The sequence below is a fragment of the Nanorana parkeri genome, unplaced genomic scaffold, assembly GCF_000935625.1.
Source record: "Nanorana parkeri isolate BGI_ZX_2015 unplaced genomic scaffold, ASM93562v1 scaffold209, whole genome shotgun sequence".
NCBI classification, from domain to species: Eukaryota; Metazoa; Chordata; class Amphibia; order Anura; family Dicroglossidae; genus Nanorana; species Nanorana parkeri.
Window position 1 is genome coordinate 1215634 of NW_017306477.1, and position 24756 is coordinate 1240389.

A 24756-nucleotide genomic window follows, 5' to 3' on the forward strand; every position below is an offset into this window, starting at 1 on the left:
TAAATCGAGCGGCATCGGCGATCGTGTCGTCCCCCGCCGTGGTTTTCTGAGTCCCCCGTTCCTCTGGGGGACAGTGACACGTCACGGTCCCCCATAGGAGCTCACCATAGAGCCCATTGAGCAGACGAAGAATGTCGTTCTTCGTCTGCTCTGTGTGATTACTGAGACAGCGCCAACTGTCTCAGCAGTCACTAATTGCAGCTTCTGTGACAGAATTTCTGTCGCAGAAGCCATGCGTCCTATCGTCCGGAGCGTCTTATAGACCGCAAAATACGGTAATACCGTTTACTAGTGACCATGAACATACTGCTGTAATACAGCAGCACAATATACAACAGTACACTGTGTACTTGAACATGCTCATGTAAATAAATTGGGATTGGCTTTTTACTGTGCCTACCACTTCTCCAGTCTGAATGTTGAGCCAATAAGGAGACAAAACCGTTACAGAAGCGAAGTTTTCCTAGCTGAAGAAATAAATTGGTCCGCACAGAGGAATCGTCCTGTCTGATTCACAGGCAATCTCACAAAGGAGGAAGGTTTTTGGACCCTGCTGTCAATGTAAGGACCTTCTGCCAACTAACACACATATATACAGGATCAAAATGAAACCGTTTTCAGATCGCAATAGCCAGCAAAAGATATAGACATCAGACAAACAAGACCCATCTGTCAGTGTTTGCCAAGTGACAGCCTTTCGAACCCTCTGCAGTGCTTCAGCATTTGTAGGCTTGCATGACAGCACTTGTTCGTCAGACTGTCTCTATGGCAACCGCTGAGCCAACACTCGCAAATCTTTCCACAGGAGAAAAGCTAAATGAACTTATTGCGTGTCACCAATGAGAAATGACTGCACAAGGGTAATTTCCCTCTGCCGTCGGCTTACTGACTGACATCTAGAAATTGCATTAGGCTAAAATCTATTCCTAGTAAATCAGACTTCATTAGGAACACGATTAATAGAAATTAAAATGTTATTAACGTTGTTGACTATTCCTCCTCTTCTCTTATATAACCCGATATGACCTGCACATGGCACTGGGTCTTAGGACTCGAATACGGCTCGTAGTAGAACTGTCTGTGTTTCATTCTGCAATCAGAATCTTATTTTCATGTCCTTGAGCCCTGATTTAAAGGGACACTACACCCAGGAGTTTAATCTTAAAAATGCATTCAAGTACCTTAACTACGAACAATAATGTATCCTATTTGTGTATCACTCGGCTGTGGATCCTCAAATCATCTCTGAACTGGTGCTGACTAGGGCTGTAACAAATTATTTCATAAATCGATTAGTTGGCCGACTATTTTTTCGATTAAATCGGATAAAAAAGAAATAAATGCCATCCTTAATTTAAAATAAAATACACAAATGGTGTTATAAACAAAGTGTACTTCAGAATAAAACTGCATGCATAATTATTTTTTTTACCGTACGTTCTCACAGCAGAATTTGTCAGGCTGAAGACGAAAATTACTTTACCACCCATTATAATGTTTTAAATAATAATTGTATTGTAAGCACATGGCGCTTGAACAGCTTCAGCCAGGGAATGACAGCCGACAGTGGCAAGATTCTGCAGACAGCAGCTGAATGTTAAAACAGCAGGTAGTGGGCTGGTGCAATAGCCAGCCTGCTATTGGCCATTTCAAACCGCAATAGCAGGCTGGCTATTGCACCCGCCCACTGCTTGCTGTGCCCTCCTCCCAGCATGGATGAGAGAGCTAGGGGATCCAACCAACAACTATTCTATTAACGATTAATTGATTAGTTGGTTGCAGCCCTAGTGCGGACACTGTCCTTCCTTCTGGAGGGTGACTACTTTTGTTCCCCATGATCCCTGTGTGTGTTGTAAAGTAGTCACCACTGCAAGCTCACACCCATAATGGACTACAATCTCAATACAAATTACTAAACTAAACGTGAGATTGTAGTCCATAACAGGAGTGAGCTTGGAGCGGTGACTACTTTATAACACACACAGTGACCATGGGGAACAAAAGTAGTCACCCTCCAGAAGGAAGGACAGTGTCAGCACCGATTGAGAGATGATTTGAGGATCTACAGCTGAGTGATACACAAATAAGATACATTTATGTTAATAGTTAAGGTACTTGAATGTATTTTTAGAATTCAACTCCTGAGTTTAGTGTTACTTTAAGCTTGAAGCTTAAAGCTCTAAAAAGCTCAACAACCAAAATCCCATTCTTTAAATTGTGCATGTTCACAAATGAGCATATATGATGCCTGAAGTTAAAAAAAAAAAAAAAAAAGGTACATGTGCTGCTTTCTGAAAGGGGTATTTTTGTTCCTATTAGACTTCAATAGAAGCCTGTAAATGCCTAAAAAAATCAGCATTTTTCAAGGCTAAACAACCATTTCCTTCTGTAAGTACCTAGCATTCCATTGGCTTAAACAAAAACACTCATGCCTCACTACGTCTTAAAAAATAGAAAATATTTATAATTCACCTGTAAATGTAAATCCTAAAACATAGAAAAGAAGAATCAGATTGGTTGTAATGAGCTACTCAGGCAGTGCTTTCAAACATCTTCTGTGATCTGGCCCAGTATTTGATACTTTCAACAACCCAAGATGCACCAATTTCTCAATTAAACATGAGATGGAAGTTCTAGTATCCCACAAATACATGTGAAAAAGCAAATTAGAACCGTTTGGATAAAGAGCATACAAGTTTATCTTGGTAAGAGCTCAAACTGCAAGGCTCTGGTTATGTTTCATTGGAAAATATGACTACGTATTTGGGCCAGCTTCTTCCAATTCCCATAAATTTGATGGCAGAGGATCAAGAGAACTGATTATCTTTTAGGCTGTTCATAGAAAGCTCAGCGGAGAAGGCCACAGAAGAACTGAACTGCCTCTGTTGTTTTTGTGAAACGTCTTAGTCCAGGTAACGTCTAGATCTTCCACAACGTATCATACAGCGAGAGATATGCCTATGATCCCTATTAACTGCAACATCAACTTGCATCACCATGAACTTCTCCATGGACCAGTCAAAGAACAGGTACAGCATGTGTTACTTCCTTCTCCCCAGAGCAAGTCTGGTAATCAGTTACACAGACATTTACGACATGTTGGACACTATCTGCAATACTGAGTGCTTGTGATGCTAGGTGGGTATATGACATACGTAACATCTTCCATGACATTCCTTTTAGTTGAATTGCAGGATTGTGAATTGAAGCCCCACACTCCATTTATAAGTTCAGATACATCTTTATTCAATTTAGAGTTGAGGGGACACTAAAGAAAGGCTATTTCTACACTGTCCCCTCAACCCCACATTGAATAAAGATGTACTTGAACTAATAAATGGAGTGTGGCGCTTCAATTCACAATCCTGCAATTTAACACTACAAACCAGGGAGACAGTGTAGATTCTCTGGAGTGTAGAAGCTGCTTGTCCGGTAGTCTGATCACCTATACCGACTCTTTCCCATCAGAATTGGCCAGCCACACCAATAGGATAAACCTTGCAGGTCCAGCACTATCTTTCCACTATTAGTTGAAGTGATTTTTTCCCACAAAATCAAACCACTGTGGATGTATTGTTATACTGCAAATGGAGTAGTAGCTGAAAAGCAATACGTAGGCTTACATGTTGCCAATATGTGTGATTAAGACTGTCAGTTATAGTGTTATACTGCACATATTTTAGGACAACTACATCTCGAGAAAAACCTGTCCCAGTTTGTTGCTGAACCCGGAGGCACGAGGGCCCATGTCCAGGGTCCCCCACCTGTAAACACAGATCCTGGGCACTGCCATCTGAGGTAATCTGCCTGCCAAATGTTCACAGCTGGAATGTAAAGGCCAGACAAGGCGCTTGAACATGCAGCTCTGCCCAGTTTAGAATCCTTTCAGCCTCCTTTGGCACAGCAATACTTCTAGTTCCTCCCTGATGGCATATGTACACCACTGCTTTGACATTGTCTGACTGAATCCTGGTCAGATGACCTTTGAGCCAGGGTGCCCAGCATTGTGTGTCAACCAAATTACATAGAGCTCTAGAATGTTGATTTGGAGATGAGACTCCCATGACAACCAAGTCCCCTACACCAACAAGGTGCCCAGGACTCTTCTCCAGCCCTGCACGCTGACATTCATTGTTAGGCTCTTCAAAGACTGTAGGAGGAAGGATTTTCCCAACTGCAGAGATAAATTAATGAGCCACCAGGTGAGAAAAAAATTTGTTCACCGTGTTAGGCAAATTGACTGAACTGATTTGTCCCACAATGACAGATTGTTGTGCTGCACGGGTCTGGAGTGGAACTAAGCAAATAAGACAACATACAAGGAAGCTGCCTTCAAGCTCAGAACTTCCATGCAGAGTTGGATGGTTCCTGGACTGTAGAATCCAAGTGTGGGAGTGGACAGCGTAATGTTTTTCCTGGGGCTGAGAGACTCTGGCCTGAGCAGCGTCTAGGAGGAGACCCAGATACTCTAAGCAATGTGTCAGTCCAGCTCCAATTCCTGAAGTTTCAGTATCCAACCGAACCTTTTTTTTAAAATGGTGTTAACTGTCTGTATCACAACTTGGGACAGAGTTTAAGCCAACTGTTCCCTCAATAGGCAATTGCCCAAGTATCCTACAGAAGGAGTTCCCTGGGAGCATACTAAAGCACGATGGGTGCCAATACCTTAGGGTGTGGTAGACAGACCATATGGAAAGGCTACAAATTTTTGTGCTGTAGGCCCAGTGCCCAAAGTTCACATTCCAGACTATCATCGGTCCCATCCATAGGCATGCTCACAAGTCACACCAGAGACTATGCCACAGGTCAGGACCAGGAGAGTGTTCTGCGGCTAACTTACAGTACACGAGGGTCTGTAAAGCACCAAAAAACAGATGCCTGTTCCAGACAGGCCCCAAAATCCAGCAGGGTTTGGGTAAGGCCTCCAAGGCCAATGCCAAGGATTTATTTCCCATAATATTAATAAATTATCCACAAGCGCAGATTAACAGATTCCAATGCCAAGGATACACTGATCTGGGTAGCATTATAAAAAGAGCCCAACTTAGCAGCATGTACATGGAGTCTTGATTTGAAGTCAAACAAAGATTTTGAGGGGAAAAAAAATGACTAAGAAAAAAAAAATAAATAAACAGTTCTCAAGGAGAGCGAACATCCTTCCTCTTTGGACACTAGCAAAAAGCTGAAACATGATGGGAGTGTGAGGGGATATACCTAGCTGGTCACCAGCTTTTTTGCTTGCCAGTGTCCAACTCCCCCTTAAGCGACAGTATAACCATACGGTTGCAGAATAACTAAATTTCGTGTCTCTTCATGAGTGAGAAAGAATTGCCTGTTCTTGCAATGCCAGAAATCTTGTGAACTGAAATTTTTTGCATTCTGCCTCTGCTGACTTATCAGTTAGCATTGTTGCCAGTTCGCTCAATGAACTACCCCCCGACACCCACCCCAATCTACTAAAATTCCTGTCCTAGGGTGACAATACCAGGCCTCCATAGGATGCAACACAGTGAGTGAGCAGTGCCAATGTATGACAGAAAGTGTGTTACTGGCAGTATAACCAAGTGAAAAAAGGAAAAAGCCTGAAGAAAATAAAAGAAGAAAATAATTTAAGTGCTGGCAAGATGCAATCCAGTAAGTTTTTGTTCTTGGGTTTCGATACACTTTAAGACATGCTAGTCATTTTAGTCTAATTCTCTGATCAATATTAAGGTGTTTTATCATGGTAAAGTCAATAAACATGCCTTTTCTGGCATGGATGTTTGAACTTCGAGAACCACTAAGAGGGCTCGCTTTAAATAAATATTCTTTGGGGCCATTTTACTAAGCTTTTTTTTTTCCTGATTTGGCTCCTTATTTAATAGATATCGCACAATATTTAAGCTTGTGCAATTCACCAAACGATCTAACGCTTGGAAAATACCCCAATTAACATCTCTCTTCTCGGAAGTGATATTTTATCCTGAAGCTCGTGATTTGTTTTGTCTTTCTCGATTTGCACTTCCTGCTGTATTATTTTCAGGTACACCAATAAGGTCAAACCACAAGCTAGCTGACTAAGACATTAAAAAGCACTTAAATGCACTCACCGCTCACCTTTACTGTTATCCTTACAGTTGTACAATGGGGTCAATTCACAAAGAGAAACGTTATTTGCTCTCTCCAGTTGTTACTTTACCCCCCCTTATTTTTTGTTTGGAAACATGATATTCACGAAAGACCCAATCGTTATTTAGCATGCTCAAGGCTTCCGAGTGAAGTGTTAGGGAGTTGTTATTTTTACATGTTCAACGTAATTTTAGAAAATAAATCGTTACTCTTACGCCTTGAATCGTAGAATTAACGTTTAAGGTGTTAAATACGTTTGGCTGATGCATTCTGGGAACATAAGGGGAGGAGAACAGTGCCTACAAATGACGTATTTTCAAAAGACTGCACTGCTGTATGTTAACAACTTTATTAAAACTGTTGATGTTTACATGTTTTACGAAACACAACTCCACTACAAAAGAATAAAAAATATAATAAAATTATCTATTTATATAATAAAAACACAGGAAAACGGTTCCATCTTCCAAAAACTGCGAAAAAGAGGTTTCACTATCAGAAGTTATGAATTCACCTAACAAATCTCCAGAAAATTCAGCCCGAAAACGGTCATAACGACACTCGGAAGGAGCTGCTATTGTAACGTTTTTCCAAAGCTCGATAAATGGCCAAAAAATCTTTGTGAATTGCATTCCTGTACATATGTAACGATTAGGCTTGTTAAAATAAGGATTGAAATGTTAAACAAACGAGCTTCATGATAAAATATCACTTCAGAGAAGAGAGAGGTTCATTTGTGGATTTTCCAAGCCTTAAAAGAGAACTATAGGGTCAGTGTTTTTCCCCACAGTTTTCTGAAGGGTGACAGGAGAACAACTAATAACCTTCTCCCGTGACCCAAAGCTCGGTATATCGTGAGCTACAGCTCGCAATATACTGAGACCGTTGTCGGGACGGATTCCGACGTTACTGTTGAGATCCACCCAGCTGCGTGAGTGACAGCTGGCTCCGCCTATCTAGAGGCAGAGTCAGCTGTACCCGCCCCCCTCCACTCCTCCAGTCAGCGCTGGAGGATCAGAGCGGGGAGGAGGGGAAACCCTGTGGGGAGCCTTGACTGACCGCCAACGCTCTGTGCAGGGAGATGATCGAATAGTGAACGAGCGATGGTATGTGTTCGCTCACTTCCCGATCTATTGAGCCGACGTGTGAATGTTCATTGTCACACGTTGGCTTAAACTAGGAGGATGAGTGATTCATAGTTCTCCTTTAAAATCATTTGGTGAATTGCACAAGCTTAAATATTGTGTGAGATCTATTAAATAAGGAATGAAAATCAGGAAAAAAAAAAGCTTTGTGAATTGATCCCAATGTCTAATAATTCTGAAAGGTATTTTAGTATTTGTATTTTTCATAAAAAAAGAAAAAGAGGAAAAGGCTTACCATACAATATTAGGAAAGATTTGCATTTTGTAGACTTGGCTCCCTCTCACACTGTAGTGTGAAAGCAGCGGAGTCGTCATTCTTGCCTATAGCAGAACTATTAAAGTATATCTAAAACCATAAACAACTTATTTTTATTCTGGGTAGAGAAGGGAAATCATAAAACCCCATAAAAAGGTTTTGTTTTTTAAATCTGTATCCCATTTGAGTATTTCCATTCCCAGTTCTACAGATACAGCAGTAAGCAAGAAGAGATGTGATGGAAATTCTCTCTTGGTCATTTGTTACGTGAATATGTGCCCCCCACTGCATGATTTCCCCTCTATCACTGCTCTGGTGACTCAAAACTATAGATTTTCCCTTTCTTTGCCTTTAGATAAACTCTAGTTTATCTAGGTTATCCAGGTTTCTCCAGGAGGCGACTCTACAAAGAAGCCTGAAATGTTGCTTTCCAGTCAAACAGGAGAAATACTAAATAGGTCAAGAACATGTGTACACCCGCCGAGTTTCAATTGTAAACCATCTTTAAAAAGAAAAAAAAAGTTTTTGTTTGGGATCATTAAAAAAAACTCTGAACACAGAAGTAGCCACATAGAAATTCTCTAACAAAGGAAGAAACCAAACCATCAAATACTTTTTCCATTATACAGTAGAAATCTTTTATGGAGGACTTATGGAGAACCAAGCAGATTAAATCATCAGAACTTCAGGTCTTATTTTATTACAGTTACTGACTCAAAATATTAAACCCGCTGGATCAGCATGATGGCTTAGAACCAGCATTTTTACGGATCAGCATGACAGCTTGGAACCAGAATTTTCATAAGGGCAGCAAGCATAATCTCCATATTCTCTCAGTAGGTGTTTTCTTTCAACTACCAAGCTGCTGAAACCATCAAACAAAACCAATAATTACCTTTACCTGCTTTCTGTGCAATAACAAGAAAGTAAATATAACTCAGAAGGACACAAGAAGCTGCTCCTGCATTATGGGAGCCAAGCCTTCTTTCTTCCTGGTTCAGATTGGATAAATTATGACTATCACCCGCCACAAACAACTACTGTGTTCCTTTGACTCCATCAACATATAACTGACTGCTAGAGACATCATATTAGCAGTTTACTTGCCAACGCTGTTCGGCTATTCACTTCTGGCTTGTACAACTGATTTCAGCCATACATCGGCTGCCTTTGGTCAGCCGAACATACTCTGGATTAGCTGAGCCAAAGCTCCGGTAGCTCACTCGCTGTAATTTGCCCCTAGTCTCATAGGGGCCAAACGGCAGTAAGTGAATAGCGGAATGCCGCCGAGCAAGGTACCGAGCAGAGTAGAAAATAAGTGAAGTGAAATTTAAAAAAAGTTGATTTTTTTTTCAAATTTTAGAAAAATAGATAAATTTAAATTTGTCCGGCCTGCATGTCTAAGATGGCTCTGTAGGAAGTTTCACTGAGAGAAAGTAAAAAGTCTGTTGGGCTCTCTATTTAGAAAACGTGTAATGCACTGTGAATTCTGTGTCAAGGGTGCACCTTGCATTCATTATTTACCCTGTATATAAATCATTAAAAAAATTAAATCATTTAAAACCTACATTTTAAAAAAATAGCAATTTCCATTTAACATGAACTTGTGAGTGCAGAAACAAGGAGAGCGGTCATTGCTGAATTCATTGTAAAAGTACCATGCTCGTCATCCCAACGTTACTAGATAATGTCACTGACCTAAAACAAAGTACGCAGAGTTGGAGAGCAAACCTTTTATACTACATTACGCTTCATGCTTGTCCACATCTGTAGTTTGCCAAGTGGTGATGCTGGAAAAATGAATAACATCCTCAAAGCCCGCACTGCTAAAACAAATCAACAAAGCAGCTCCCATATTTCTGTCCTCACAGGTTCACATCAAGCTTCTGATGCATTTCCCTATACTGCAGTATTAAGGGCAACTGTAATTTTTTTCTAAACCAAATAACCATTCATTAGGGGATGTGTGGCTCTTAGAGTTATGAAGCCATATACAGCGTGTGTGTGTCTATATACACTGAGTGGCCAAATTATTATGACCACCCCATCAGTACTTCGTTGGGCCACCTTTTGCCTTCAATACTGCGGCGATTCTTCTTGGCATTGACTCAGCGAGATGTTGGAAGGTGTTGCGAAGAATCTGACACCATGTCTGATGAATAGCACTGTCCAGTTCTGTGAGATTTGATGGTTGAGGAACCAGCTGCCTGATGGCTCTTTCAACTTTGTCCCACAAATGCTCCATTGGATTGAGATCTGGTGATTGTGGGTGCCACCTAAGCAAGGTAAAGTCCACCTCATGTTCTTGAATCCACTCCTGCACAATACGAGCACTGTGGCATGGCGCATTGTCTTGTTGGAAGAAGCCATCTCCATTGGGATACGCCATCAACATGATAGGATGAACTTGATCAGCAACAATACTTTGGTATGCTGTGCTATTCAGACGTTGTTCCACACGAATTAAAGGGCCCAAATCATGCCAGGAAAACATGCCCCAAACCATAAAACTGCCCCCACCAGTTTGAAGGGTTGTACTCATGCATGTGGGGTGCATGCTTTCATGCTGTTCCCACCAAATTCTCACTCTGTTATCTGCATGATGCAACTGAAAACGTGATTCATCGGACCACATGACTTTTTTCCAATGCTCGACTGTCCAATCCTTGTGTTCCTGTGCGAATTGGAGACGTTTTATCTTGTTAACTGCAGATAGCAAAGGTGTTCGAACAGGCCTTCGGCTTCCATATCCCATACGATGCAGTGTACGGTGAACAGTGCGTTCAGAGATCATTTGAGAGGATCCCTGATTAAGATCTGCAGTCATTTGATGCACTGTTGCCCTTCTGTTGTCTTGTACCAGTCTTGCCACTCTCCGTTCTGCCATAACCTTGACTAGTCGCTGACGGCCACAATTCGCACGTTCAGACCCAGATTTTCGGCTGACAGTCCAGTCTTTAAACACTTGAACAACATCTGCTCTTTAACGAATTCTGCTGTTTTGCTGATACTCGCTCCATGGCTTGAGCGCCAACAATCATCCCACGTTCAAAGGCTGTTAAATTGCGTTGTTTACCCATATCTTCAGAAACAAATCACTTCTACTGTCGTGGTAAACAACCTGCTTCCCTATTTATAATAGTCTGGCCCTCTAGCAACTTCAGCGCAAAATTATAGCTAATTTGCCTACAAACGTCAGACGGTCATAATAATCTGGCCACTCGGTGTATATGTGTATTAGGGCTGCAGCAACTAATCGATGAGAATCGTTGTCAAAGATTCTCATTATTGATTAGTTAATTTTTACGCGTTACTTGGTCTCTGTGTCCCTTCAATTCTCGCTGCTCCCAGCTGGGACGGGAGGGGACACAGACCACTGCAGTCGGTGTCCAGTTCCAAACCTCCCCCCCGCTGCTCCAATCTCCCCTCCTCTGGGAGTGCTGCATGCTGTGATTTGTGTCCCCTTCCATTGCTGCTGCCTCTCCACGGCAGCGGGGTTGGAATGGGACACAGATAGCTGCAGAGGAGGGATCTGAAAAAAGAAAGTTCTCCTTGAGGTCTTCCTCTGCTGATTGACAGCAAGTAGTGGATGGGTGAAAAAGCCAGCCTGCTTTTGGCTATTGCAATTTGAAATAGCCAACAGCAGGCTGGCTATTGCTCCAAGATACTGCCTGCTGTGCTCACATTCAGCAGGAAGCTGTCATTTCCCAGCTAAAACTATGAAAGTGGAAAGGTGACAGGTGACACTAGGGGGGTGATTTACTAACCTAAACACACACACGCACCAGGTGCGTATGATTTTCACACAGCAAAACGTATTTATCAACCAAAAAGTCTCTAAAAGCATATTTCCACTAATGCCAAATATGGAAAAATCATGCACATGATGCATATATAATGCTGCTTCACAGTTTAGACAAAAATGGTTAGCTCATGCATTTACATTCCTGCATTCATCAACGCAAGCAACACAACATAGAGCTAATTTACACAACATTACCTTGCAATTCATGCTTGGCTTTGCACAACACACCTGCTGGGTGTGTACACACTACAAAGGTGTTTGGATTCCACCCATAGATCATGCTGGGAGGGAACACACTACAGAGGTGTATACATGTTTGTGGTGTGTTTATAAGGTTAGTAAATCAACCCCTAGGGGTCTAATAGACCCCTAATGTCACCTTAAAGAGAAGCTGTCACCTTTAATGTGCTATCACATAGGGGGCTTGTGAGGAAAAAAATAAAATTTGGGGGTATTTTTAATTGCAAGTCTGCCGACCCCACGAATGCACGCATACTAAAAGGAATCACACGTCAGATGCACCTACGTACGAAAACGACAATTGTGCTACACGTCAGGTGTCAATAGAGAGCGCTAATTTGCAGGTAATGCCTAACTCTAAACTGATGACCGGGCTTTTATATATAAAATATATTTTTTGTCCAATTTTGGTGTGTTATTTTAAATAAAAGTTTGTTTATTTTATTATAACAGCTTGGAGATTTTTAAATCCATAAAAACAATACAATTTTCTAATATAATACATACAATTATAAAATGTATCTTAGCTGTAGATCATCAAATCATCTCTGAATTGGTGCTGACACTGTCCTTCCTTCAGGAGGGTGGCTACTTTTGTTCCCCATGGTCCCTGTGTGTGTTGTAAAGTAGTAACCACTCCAAGCTCTCTTCTGTGATAGACTACAATCCCAATACAAATACAAATTAGCACAGTAAACATGATTAAAGTCCATCACAGGAGTGAGCTTGGAGGAAGGTTAGTGTCAGCACCAATTCAGAGATGATTTGAGGATCTACAGTTGAGTGATACACAAATAAGATGCATTTTTAAACATAGCTGAGGTGCTTGAATGCATTTTTAAGATTTAACTCCTGAGGTAATGTCACTTTAAGACTGCAAGCTTGGGTGATGATCTGTCTGAGGCACTGAGAAATGGTGGAACGAGAAGCAGGCTCCCCTTTACAGAGGCCATTAAAATGACAAGGATGGATAAAGTCTTTGTAAAGGACGCTGTAGCTGCGAAGTTAATGTTGTTGGAAGAAACTGATCGCCGCGAGGGAGTCATGACCCGCCGCCCTGCTTCCTGATTGGCTTGGAAGTCGGCTTCACTTGTTGCTAGGCAGCGTGGCTTCTTGACCAATCAGAAAGCCAGGCGGCACGTCATGACCTGCCTCCCAGCTTCCTGATTAGTCAGAAAAAAAAAATGTTAAATAATTTTTAGTGTGCTCCTGGAGCAAAAAAAAAAAACTGAGGCACGCTAGAAGCAGAAGGTGTTATACTGGGTTGGCCACAATGTTTGTTTGCTAGTGTGCAAACCCTTTTGTAGACTGCGATATCACCCAACAGTCTTTGAATTACAGTGACCCCCAATGAACACAAAAAAGAAAAAAAATGCAAATACCTGTATATTAGGACTAAATTCTGGACATTACTATCAGCTTATTTAATTGAAGTGTATAGGACCAAGAAATAGTTACATGTTAAATACTAAAACCACACACTGATCTGGCTTGATTTTAGTCAATATCTTCTCCATAATATTACATACAATGAACTTTAACAAAAAAATAAAAATAACATAAAAATCAAATCAGACATTTAGTCCTTGGCTAGAACATTTCTTTCCTATGTCAATATAAAGCGCAAGCAAAAGAACACTTTTGTCTAGTTACACTGCGAGCTCTGTGTGAACGAAACGTGAAGGAAGATGGATGTCCTGTTCAAAAGTAAATGGCATCCGTACAAGCATGAAGGCTGCAGGCAGCATCACCGACTGTCTACAGGCCCTGAATTTCAATGAGAACAGGGACCCTGGTCGGACACAAGCAGGCAGCAAGATTGGCAGCCAGCAGCTAGGGAACTCACAAAGCTCTGAAATGCATGTTGTAAAAGGCAGATTCTCACTAACCTTTGTTTTTTTGTTCAGCAGCCTGCAACACAAAAAAAGAAAAAAAGTGATTAAAATGTGAAAATACTACAATTAAAGAAATAAATACAATTAAAAAAAAAAAGAAAAGAAATGTCTCCTACTGAACTTCAAGTGGAAAGTGCACAAAATGGCCACTTTACAACCAATTGTCCACTTTCCACTTTGTGTTCTGAAACTTCAGAAGTTTGAGGTATCTGAAAAAGCACATTTTGTTCCAAAGTTTTCCCATGCATGTTGAAGATCTTTGTGGGAATTAATCCATTTACAAAGGTCTAAGCTTGTGTTTTAATGAGCAGAAAATCTAGCCAAACAGAAGAAAAATAAAACAGCAGTGAGCACTGACCTTTTTCTGAGTACTTTCCTTCTTCTTCTTTTCTTCTTGCTTTTTCTTTTTCTTTTCTTCCATCAAATGTTCCTCTTTTTGAGACTCTGGCTCGATGTCCCTAAAGAAACAAAGCAAAGATAAAGAACTCCTAATAGCTTCCATAAACCCACACCACCACAACACTGTCTTCTTGATAACAAGTCCCTCTTGTATCTTATTATCGTTGTTAACAATTCCAAAAGTATATGTAAACTCAATCAATAAATCTCATATCAGCTTTAACATTTAATTTTAAAGACTTTCTAAATCCCCAGCTTTTGCTAAAAGGCGATTCTGCCTTATGCAGGCACATCCGATTATAGGGTGACAACACTTTGTCCCTGTCTCAGTTGTGCCCCTGCATTGTCACCCTGTTACATGGACTTCCAATAGAGACTACAATTGTCCATTTCAACACATATTACACAGGCATGGTACACTGTTGTCATTAGAAAACTCACCCAGAAAAATAAAAATGCCATGCAGCCATCATTGGAGTGCATGCAGGCATGACGTAGCTGCAAAGAGACTATAGGAGATCGGCAACATTTAAATGACAGAAAAGGAGGGGAAAAAAAGTATGGAATCATTCAAAAGCCGAATAGTACTTTTAATGACTAACACACACACACAAAGAACTTGATGGGCCTGTGTCTTTATTCAGCCTCAAATACTAGAATCGGTGCCAATACCAAGTATTGGGCGAGTACTGTTACTCGCCCAAATGCTCCGATACTTAGCCCGATACCGGAAATTCCGGTCAGCGGAGATTCCTTCTGACCGGCAGTGCCGCGTGGGAGTCATGATCGCCGCCCTGCTTCCTGATTGGCTTGGAAGCCGGCTTCACTTGTTGCTAGGCAGCACGCCATGACCCGCCTCCCGATTGGTCAGAAAGCCAGGCTGCCTAGCAACAAGTGAAGCAGGCTTCCTAGCCAATCAGGAATCCGGGAGCCGGAGTTAAGCCGGGATGCATACGGGCATAAAACGAAAAATACACCTGTATTTACAGTGCCCTGGAGCTGATTAGGGCAAACAAAAACTTTCAATTGCTACTACTTTTGTACACACAGAAATCCTAGATCTACCTGGGTGCAATCCTCTCTCCTCCCTCTGACCCAGGATCTAGCATAGTCCAGGCAGAACTGAACTATCCACCATCATGTCTGTGAAGGTTCTCATTCATCCAAGTCATCATGGTTTATCTGCAAAAAAATAAATCAAAGCAACTGGACTTCTGTATTTTTCTTGAAGACATTTTGCTGGTTATACGACTATCTGAATTAAGAAAGCTAGTCAGATGAGCAGTGAAATATCTTCAAGAAAAGTACAGCAAGTCCAGTTGCTTTGATTTACTTTTTACAGATGTCCACCATCATGATTAAATGTGGAAGCAAAAAAATGTACAAAGCATAAAGATTTAAAAGGTGACTTTTTGATCAGAGTGATATGTACCCCCAAACAATGGAAACATCAGAACTGAGAACTGAGACCGTCTTTCTGTTTTCTTTGTCAAATCTTATACAGGCATGCAAACTGACTGTTCAACAGACCTTCAGGTATATTAGGATCCCAAAAACATAGAGATTCACTGAAACTAGAAAATCTGTCAGGCCGAAACTGACATTTTCCCCCCCAAACCTGTTTAAAATTTGTTTAAATAGTTTTTAAACTTTTTAAATGTATTTTTATTGACTATACTGTCAGTGACTCTGGGGAAATATCACAGGTCTAAACATACCACTGATATTTCCTTTTTAAAATAGAAAAAAAGAGATAGGAGTCCTATATCTTTTTCTGCAGCCCCTGTAATGAAGGAACAGGAAGCCTCTATACTGAGTGCTCCTGTCCATTCAAACTGTGGAGATAGTATGAGTTACTATGTACACAATGATGAATGAACAGGAAGTGATGTAGAGCACTTCCTGTTCATTCATAACTGCGGACACAGTAAGCATACTCTGTCCTCAGTTATTTACACTTAGCGATCAGTTGATTGCCGAGTGTTTGTAAGCCACTCTCCATCCTGACTCACTGTCACAGGAGGCCGAGTGGGACGGTGCGGGAGGAAAGTTCAGCCTGACAGCTGACTCCTCCCCCACACCGCTAAGCAAACTGACTTTCTGCCTGTCACAGTAGCCAAGCGGGACAGTGCGGGAGGAGAGCTCAGCTCCTGTGACAGCTGTCTCCGCCCCGCTCAGCATCCTGAAACGTTCTCTCCTCCCCGCTGGACGCCGGTCTCTCTCCCCTCTGATCCCTGCCGACAAGGGCAGGTGAGAGCAGCAGAGATCGGACGGGACACAGACTGGCGCCCAGCGGGCAGGAGAGACGTTAGGAATGCACAGATTTTTCTGCAACATTTTCAGCCGTTAAGGTACTATCTGCATTTTGCCCGAAGTACCATTTTCTGCAACCTAACTTTCGGTGCATCTCTACAAAAAAAGGTTTGAAAAAAATATACATAGAACAAATTACATTTACTATGGACTAAATATTGCTGTCCATGTCTACACATGGTGTAACAAGGAGCTCAGCAAGTAGATACCTAGTAAGTGTATGGCACAAGTTACAACCCAATGGACAACACATCAAAATGAATTAATGGAAGACAATGCAGTTAGAAAATCACTACTGATATCAGCAATTGGCATGTCTTCTGACTCTTGCTCCACAGTAAATGATACTGACAATCACTGCGGTGGTAGATTTATGGGATCTTGCCCAAGCATATCTGTGTGCCTAACCCGGATATTCATTCTGTCATTCCCAGCCCCAGCCCTGAAACTGTGCATTAGATGACTCAACAAAGATGGGTTTTAAATTGGTTTGCTTCATCTTCATTTTTTCGTACATCGATGGGTAATTCCTCTTACACAAATCAGAAATATGGGTATTCCAAGATAATCTGCTGCAGTTTTTAAACAGTCAACAATAAGCCCAATTAAAAAGGAACAGTCCCATCCACGACATGAACATTCTAAAGTATAGCTGGCCTGTCTATTGGATGACTCACATTGAGTTGAACTGGATGGACTTAGGGGTCTATTCACAAAGCTGCCGAAGGATCCAGCCGTAGCTTCAGCTCATCCTTCGGTTGCGGGAGCCCTTCAGTTTAGTGGAACCGAAGGGCTGCTGTACGGGCTATTCACTACAGCCCAAAGGCAGCCGAGCGGCTCAGCCAAGCAGGAGGAATTTGCTTCAGTCCGACTGAGCTGAAGTGTCAGCCGAAGCCGGTCGAACGGCCTGCTAAAAGGAGTGCCTTTCAACCCGCAAATGACACCTGGGTCTGAGCCAGTCGTGATCTCACGACTGGCTCCGCCCAATTTTTAATGACGGATCAGCATCCCCAAATAACCTGGAGACGCTGAACTGTCAAAGAAAAACTGGGCGGAGCAGGCCCGTGACGTCATAGCCGGCTCTGCCCAGTTGTTATTCATTGGCCGGCACCTGCTAGAAGACTCTAGCAGGTGCCGGCCAATAGGAAACAGTTGGGCGGAGCTGTCACTGCTAGATCCGCCGAATTGTTTTTTTAAATCATAATTTTTTATTTTTTCAATGTATTTCACATTAGATTTATTTTTTCAACTCTTTTTTTTTTTTTTTAACTATTTTAATTGATTTGCTATTCTGCTCTGTACCACGGAGGTACCAAAGTAGAATAGCCGAGCTGAATGCTTCCTTCTGGAGGGTGGCTACGTTTGTTCCCCATGATCCCTGTGTATGTTGTAAAGTAGTCACCGCTCCAAGCTCGCTCTCGTGATGGACTACATTCTAACATTTAGTTTACTAATTTGTATTGGGATTGTAGTTCATTACATGAGCGAGCTTGGAGCGGTGACTTTACTACACACACAGAGACCATGGGGAACAATAGTAGCCCCCCTCCAGAAGGAAGGACAGCATCAGCACCAATTCAGAGATGATTTGAGGATGTACAGCTGACTGATGCACAAATAAGATACATGTTTGTGAATAGTTAAAAGGTACTTGAATGTATTTTTAAGAGTTACCTCCTGAGTTTAGTGTCACTTTAACTGAACAAACTGAAAAGAGAAGCCGATCAGTTACTATAAACAACTGCTCCAGATTCTGCCTGCTCCAGTTTTAGTAAATTGCTCCCATTGCATCCACAGATTACACTGGGAAAACAATGAACAAAATTCCCGATTTTGCTTTAAAGAGGACACATCTTTATAAATTCAAAAACACGGACCAAAAGCAAAGTACAAATTTGACACATGCGGTACGCAATTGGTTTGTTCCATTTCCCTCTGATAAAGGTTAGGAAATATTTTGCACCTCCTGCAACCCTCAAGCGTAATGAAGACACTACAGTGCTGTATAAGGGGAATCCAATCTGAGCAGTGAGCCATAGAAATGGCATGCAGCAGCTCAGATAGCTTTCTCCAGTTCTCAAGAGCCCTTCAGTCTTGTAAACCACAAAAAATAAATAAATAAGTATAAGTATCAAGGCTCATAGTCCCAGCCCTCGCTACAATTCCGAAATGTAAATACAAGCAAAGATAGATCTATACCAAGGTTGGAATCCAGCAATACCCTTCATGTAAAAGTGTCTAGCACCTGCAATCATTTTAATGGAATATCCTTCAATAAATATGCATTCCATTAAACAGGCAAAAGATCCCCTTACTTGACAAGCGGCCATTTTCTTATTCTGTCCATCCATGCAAAATGAGAAAAATCACAATTGTACAATTCAGAGCATGGCAGGCTGTAATGTATCACTAACCATGAAAAACAATCACCCGCATAGCTTAAAATGTGAAACGGAGCAATAGATCAGGTCCACCAAGGCAGAGATATATTAAACCAATGGGCTTCAAAAATAGGATTCTGACAGTTCTGTAAATGACTTCAAAATGTTCCCAATGCATCATTTCCACTAAATTTACACAAAGATTTGCAAATAGCTTCATAAAGCAGATTTATAGTTACAGGAAATAAACTTCTCTGAACCCAAGAACAGGAATGTAGTATATTGTAGCTTAGCAATCTTTAGATGTGGTGGCTGCATTGACTTCTTTTATCAGGCGCTTTTTGTCTTTTATTTTCACCAAATGATCCTGCCACTAACACATTTCCTGTCCAAGGGTGACAACGCTTACTCATTGTAATGTCAGTATACCATGTGTATACGATATACCCTACGTTCAAAAATGTGCAATAATTTAACTATTGCAATTTAGATTCATGCAAGAGACAAACGTGGAAACGCAGCTCGAAAATAAAATAACTATACGCAGGTATATTGTTGGACTACGGTATACACATGCACACAAATCAACAAAATTTGTCTAATGACCAATTCGGTACCCGCTACTGTGCAGTGCAGCAAGGACACTCTGCAGCCAACACTTGACCCTCATCATTACCGATATAGGCAACTCTGAACTTCCACCCAGTGCCCGATCAACAGAATGACCCCAGCCTTTACTTTGGAATACGCTCCTGTCTGCTGCCTGCCTCAGCTCCTTGCCTGTCCAACCGCACTTCTTTTTGCCTGCCCTGGCCTCTTGCCATACACACGGCACTTCTTGCTCGATTTGTAACCGTGTCTGGTTGCCTAGTGTTGCTCTGCCTGTCTGAGGACTTGCACCGCTCTCACACAGAGGCCCTGTTCACACTTGTGTTTTTAAGCTTCCCTAGAAGCGTTTCAATGCTTGACTCTAGGATTTCCATCATATTCAATACTGCCCTTCACACCCGAGCGGAGTGTTGCTTGAAGCTCCTCTAAAAAAGTACACAAGCTTCTTTTGGGGGAAGATTTGTGTGTTTGGCCCCAAAATACTTCAATATGATTGCCTAAAAAAAAAAGTGACATTAAAGGCTATTTTTTCCACCCACCCAATGTTAGTGTGAGGACTTACCTTAAATGATGCCTCTTTATTCGATCATCTTCTTTCCTGTCCTTTTCAGCTGTCCCTCCAGCACTGGTGCGGGTCTCCGATCCAGCTCTGACTCCTCTTCTCAGTCCCACGGTGTCTGTGTGGGAGCACGCTGCTCCATAGACGGACCTTGTGTCTCTCCTCGTCTCCCGGCCGAACATCTGAACTGCGCGTGCACCTGACCCAAGACGCCCAAGACTCTTTGCGGACGCCCAAGACTCTTCAGATGTTCGTACGGGAGCGCGTGGTGAAGACACAGGTAAGTTTAAACCTGTTTCAAAAAGGTTTTTTTTTTTTTTACAAGTACATACCTTAGTCCCCTTTCCCCCAACAGTCAGCACTCTTTGTTGGCCAAAGCTCCCTTGATATAAGAATGCCCTCACTGCCCTCCCGTACAATGCTGGAATGCTGGTATGGTTTGTATGGAATGACGTCAGAGAGCAGTGAAGTAAATCGGCTTCGGGGCACTGATCACACAGAGAGGGGAATGCTGCAGGAGCAAGAAGTATTTCAACTTATTCCTATCCTCTCTAGCCAAACGGGCATTCATGGGTAAATTAAACAGTAGCCTGGAGTCGGACATTAAACCGCTCCACTACTGAGAGATTACATTTATTACTTAATGACAGTCATCCCATTAGCAGCACATTGATTTCAGGGAGCTGCAAATCAGGAGACTGCCAATGAGTGGTTAAATCTCTCAGTAGGAAAAATTAGAATTTCCCCTGCAGCCTTAGCACATTCTGGGGCTGTTCGGATCCTGGCTTCAGTGCAAATTAGGTAGCCTATAACAAGCATGCAGCCAGGGAAAATTCAAAAATTCCCACCCTGCATGCATGTTTCAGGTCCACTGACCAGGTTGTGAAGCCAGGGTCAGGCTATAAGCCCCAATAAGGAATAACATTTAAAGTGACACAAAACTCAGGAGTTACATCTTAAAAATGCATTCAAGGACCTTAACTATTAACAAAAATGTAGTTTATTTGTGTATCACGGGGCTGTAGATCCTCAAATCATCTCTGAATTGGTGCCGACACTGTCCTTCCTTCTGGAGGGGGGCTAATTTTGTTCCCCATGGTCCCCGTGTGTCTTGTAAAGTAGCCAAAGATCAACGCTCGCTCCCATGATGGACTACACTCTCAAAACACATTAGTAAACTCAACGTGACATTGTAGTCCATCACGGGGGTGAACGTGGAGTAGTGGCCACTTTACAACACACACAGGGACCATGGGGAATAAAAAGGACAGTGTCAGCACCAATTCAGAGATGATTTGAGGATCTACAAATAAGATACATTTTCTGTTACAGCACTAAATGCATTTTTAAGATTTAACATTTAAAAAGCCTTATGTATGAAGGGTTATTTGAGCACTACCTCAGATGGCTGCTGCTCTACTTCTCAGACATCTCTTGAGTTATAAGCAGTCTGAAGCTAGAGAAAGGTTAAGGAACATGTGCAATTTGAGAACCGACTTCTACAATGAAAACATCTATTTACAAAAATCAATAAAATAAGCAACTGTTCTGCTTTTGTGAATGAAGGCTATTGAATCCAAACAGGTATGCTAAGCGGCTGCCTTCCTCTTCCTCATTCTCAGCCCTTCTCTGTTGTTACAGTACGGGGTGCAGACATCTGAACATAAAACAGTTACAATGGCCAATGATGACGGCTCTTAGCGCACAGGAAAAAGCAGAGATTAACAAGGTTACATTTGCAAAGAGAATCTAGGACATAGTAATATGTGAATGTTGTTTTAAATGTCTAGTTCCCCGATTAAAACCTTTCTAGCCAATGGGAATTGGCCTTTTAAAAGTTCATAATGCTGGAGGTGCTGCATGGGCTCCTCTGTTATGTGATTGGCTGTCACAGTGACCACGTGATCAGTAGCCTACCCCTCACTAGCTCCTGATTGTAAACAGTGACTGGGAGCTGTCGACAGAGCGGTCATCATGCTGGGGGCACAGAGTGAGCACGCTCCCCGAACAAGAGATGCCAGCTGTATACATATGTGGCAGTCCTACATTAAAGCGCACCACCGGGCTCCCACTTGGCCTGCATTAAGAGGTCAAAATGTATCTGAACCCCAAAAGGCAAAAAATTGAATTCATTGCGGCTAAACAGGAGGTGGTTTTCTTTCATTCAGGCTCCCCTATCCTTGTCACCATATCATGGGTGGGAGACGTTCTTTAGTCCACACAGAGAAATGGGAACAATGTTAACTGCAGTAGAGACAGAAGGCACAGAAAGCTCGAATATGAAAGGCTTGTTGTTAGGGTTTACATACAGTGGGGGGAATTGATCAAAACTGGAGTAGACTGAATCTGGAGCAGTTGCCCATGGCAACCAATCAGCATCTCTCTTCAGTTTGGTCAGGTAAGAAGGTGTACAGTGCTCAGAGACATGGCCCAGGTAAGGGAGGCTGAAACCCGACCACCACTGAACAAGTTGAAACGTCAAGACTGGGCCAAGAAATATCTGAAGACAGATTTTTCAAAAGGTTTTATGGACTGATGAGATGAGTGACTCTTGACAGACCAGATGGATGGGTCCGTGGCTGGATCAGGAACGGGCACAGAGATCCACTTCGACTCAGACGCCAGGAAGGTGGAGGTGGGGTACTGGTGGGCTGGTATTCTTAAAGATAAGCTAGTTGGACTTTTTCAGGTTGAAGGACTCAAATCAACTCCCAAACCTACTGCCAGTTTTTAGAAGACACTTTCTTCAAGCAGTGTTATAGGAAAAAGTCTGCATCTTTCAAGAAAACCATGATATGTATGCAGGACAATGCTCCATCGCATGCATCAAACTCCCAATGCATGGCTAGCCAGTAAAGCCCTTAAAGATGAAAGAATAATGACATGGTACCGTCTCACCTGACCCAAACCCTATTGAGAACGGGAGATTTATGGTAAAGGAAAGCAGTACACCTCTCTGAACAGTGTCTGGGAGGACGTGGTTGTTGCTGCACAAAAAGTTGATCGTCAACAGATGAAGAAACTGACAGACTCCATGGATGGAAGGCCGATGACTGGTATTGAAAAGAAGGAAGGGGGGGGCTATATTGGTCACTGGTTTTGTTTTTGAAAACGTCAGAAATGTTTATTTGTAAATTTTGAGTTGTTTATTATTCTCACTTTAACAGATGAAAATAAACAAGTGAGATGTAACATTTTCGTTTTCCATTAAGGCCTTGTTCACACCAAGCGCAGAGCAGGTGCAGAGCAGATCAATTGCAGACCGAACCAAAACTGCGTCCAATGTATTCCAATGGTATTTTTTGCTCTAGTTCACATCGCGGCGTGCAGTTCCAGAGCCGGTCCAGAGCAGGTGAAAAAAACTGCAGCAGGCCCTATTTTACCTGCTCTGGATCTGCAAACGCATCAAAAACACATGCAAATACCTGGCACACTGAAAGCCCATTTTAAACTTTAAAAAAAATATTTATTTTAGCCAAAAATGCATCAAAACGCATCTAAAAGACTAGCGTGCGTGTGCAAAAACTTGACCGGATCTGCTCTGCATTTGGTGTGAACAAGGCCTTAGTTGCATAATAATCCTGCACACTAATAGTTGCCCAATAATTGTGCACACATAGATAATCTCCTCAGACAGCCAAAACCTCACTTTTACTTTCTTCAATATTCAGGTTTGAGGTTTATTAACATTTTGGATTGACCGAGAGCACTGTAGTTGTTCAATAATGAAATGAATCTTCAAAAATACAACTTGCCTAATAATTGTGCACACAGTGTGCACCTAAAGTCCATTTCCACCTTAGTAAGCGATGGGCATTTATTGTGGTAATGAAGAGGTGCGGTGGTGATGATGTATATGTGTGCACATTTTCATGACTTTCATGATTTTTTAATGAAGATTTCATCAGGCCTAAAGCCTAAAAATTCAAAATTTTCTCCACAGGAAATTCAGACTCACACCGGGTATCGGACTGTAATCAGCTGCCCCCCCACTGTCACCCTTTGTAACATGATCAGTAAACACCAGCTCTGCCTTTACGCACAATACACTACCGGGAGGGGGGGGGGAATACATACCGCTTGCACAGCACAGAGGCAGAAATGTTCATGCAGATATGAAGAGGAAAGCTAACAAAAATCAGCTGCACATGCCACCTTCATGTACACTCGGTGTACCTATGCAAATGTGTAAATGGGCTTTAGGGAGGAGTCCTTTTTGCGAGCCGAGACCCTGCACAAGCCTTTATTGTCTATTTATAAGGTCCTCCAACCCAATATTCATGATGGACTGGACACTCTTCGTGCCAGATGGCTCCAAGTCTTGATTCGGAGGACTGGGAAGATTTGTGGGGTTATCAGCTTATATATTTAGACAGGAAAAAGGATAGACTTATCCAAATCAAACTGCTCCACAGAGTTTATATCGGTCTCCTGCTAGAATTTATAGGATCTATTCAGGGGTTTCCTGCAGCTGTTGGCAGAGTTTGATTTGATTGATTGATTCATAAGAGTATGGTTGTGTCCCAATATTCAGGTATTTTGGCTAGAGGTGCAAGCCTTCATTTCCATGCTCACTACTGCTGATCTTCCCCTTACGATTTAGACCTGTTTATTGGGGTTAGTTGCACCTCTAGCGCCAACTCGCAATGCCAGAACCTCTCTACAACTCCTATTGTTTTATGCTAGAAGAGCCATTGTCTTCAAGTGGAAGGACCCAGCCACTCCTTCTTTGGCATTTTGGAAGTCGCTAGTCAAGTCCATCTTACCCTTGTATAAGGCTACTTACGAATGCAGAGGTTGTGCACACAAGTTTAACGAGTTCTGGATTTCTGGTTGTACTCTCACCTTACGGCAACTCAGTTGCCGACACCTTTTGGTATTTTGTTACTATACATATCTCCTTTTTCTGCCAATGTAATGTCACCTTTTGACATTGCAATACGTACCCCCTACTTGGATAGTCATCTTTGTTACCAATATTCCAACTGTTTTTACCATTCCCTACTTTATCCAAAATGAAAAGATTTGGCTTTGATTGCACTATAA

General features: G+C 42.0%; 1 protein-coding gene across 1 annotated transcript in view; it reads right to left on the reverse strand.

Moving 5' to 3' along the window:
* TNRC6C (trinucleotide repeat containing 6C) overlaps nt 1–24756 on the reverse strand; it is a 107371-nt gene that overhangs the window by 70636 nt on the left and 11979 nt on the right. The window contains exons 2-3 of the mRNA XM_018555694.1: nt 13808–13907; nt 13444–13465 (exon numbers count right to left, since the gene is read on the reverse strand). Coding sequence (XP_018411196.1) covers nt 13444–13465; nt 13808–13870 — 85 coding nt within the window. The 5' untranslated portion in view covers nt 13871–13907. The remainder of the gene's footprint in view (nt 1–13443; nt 13466–13807; nt 13908–24756) is intronic.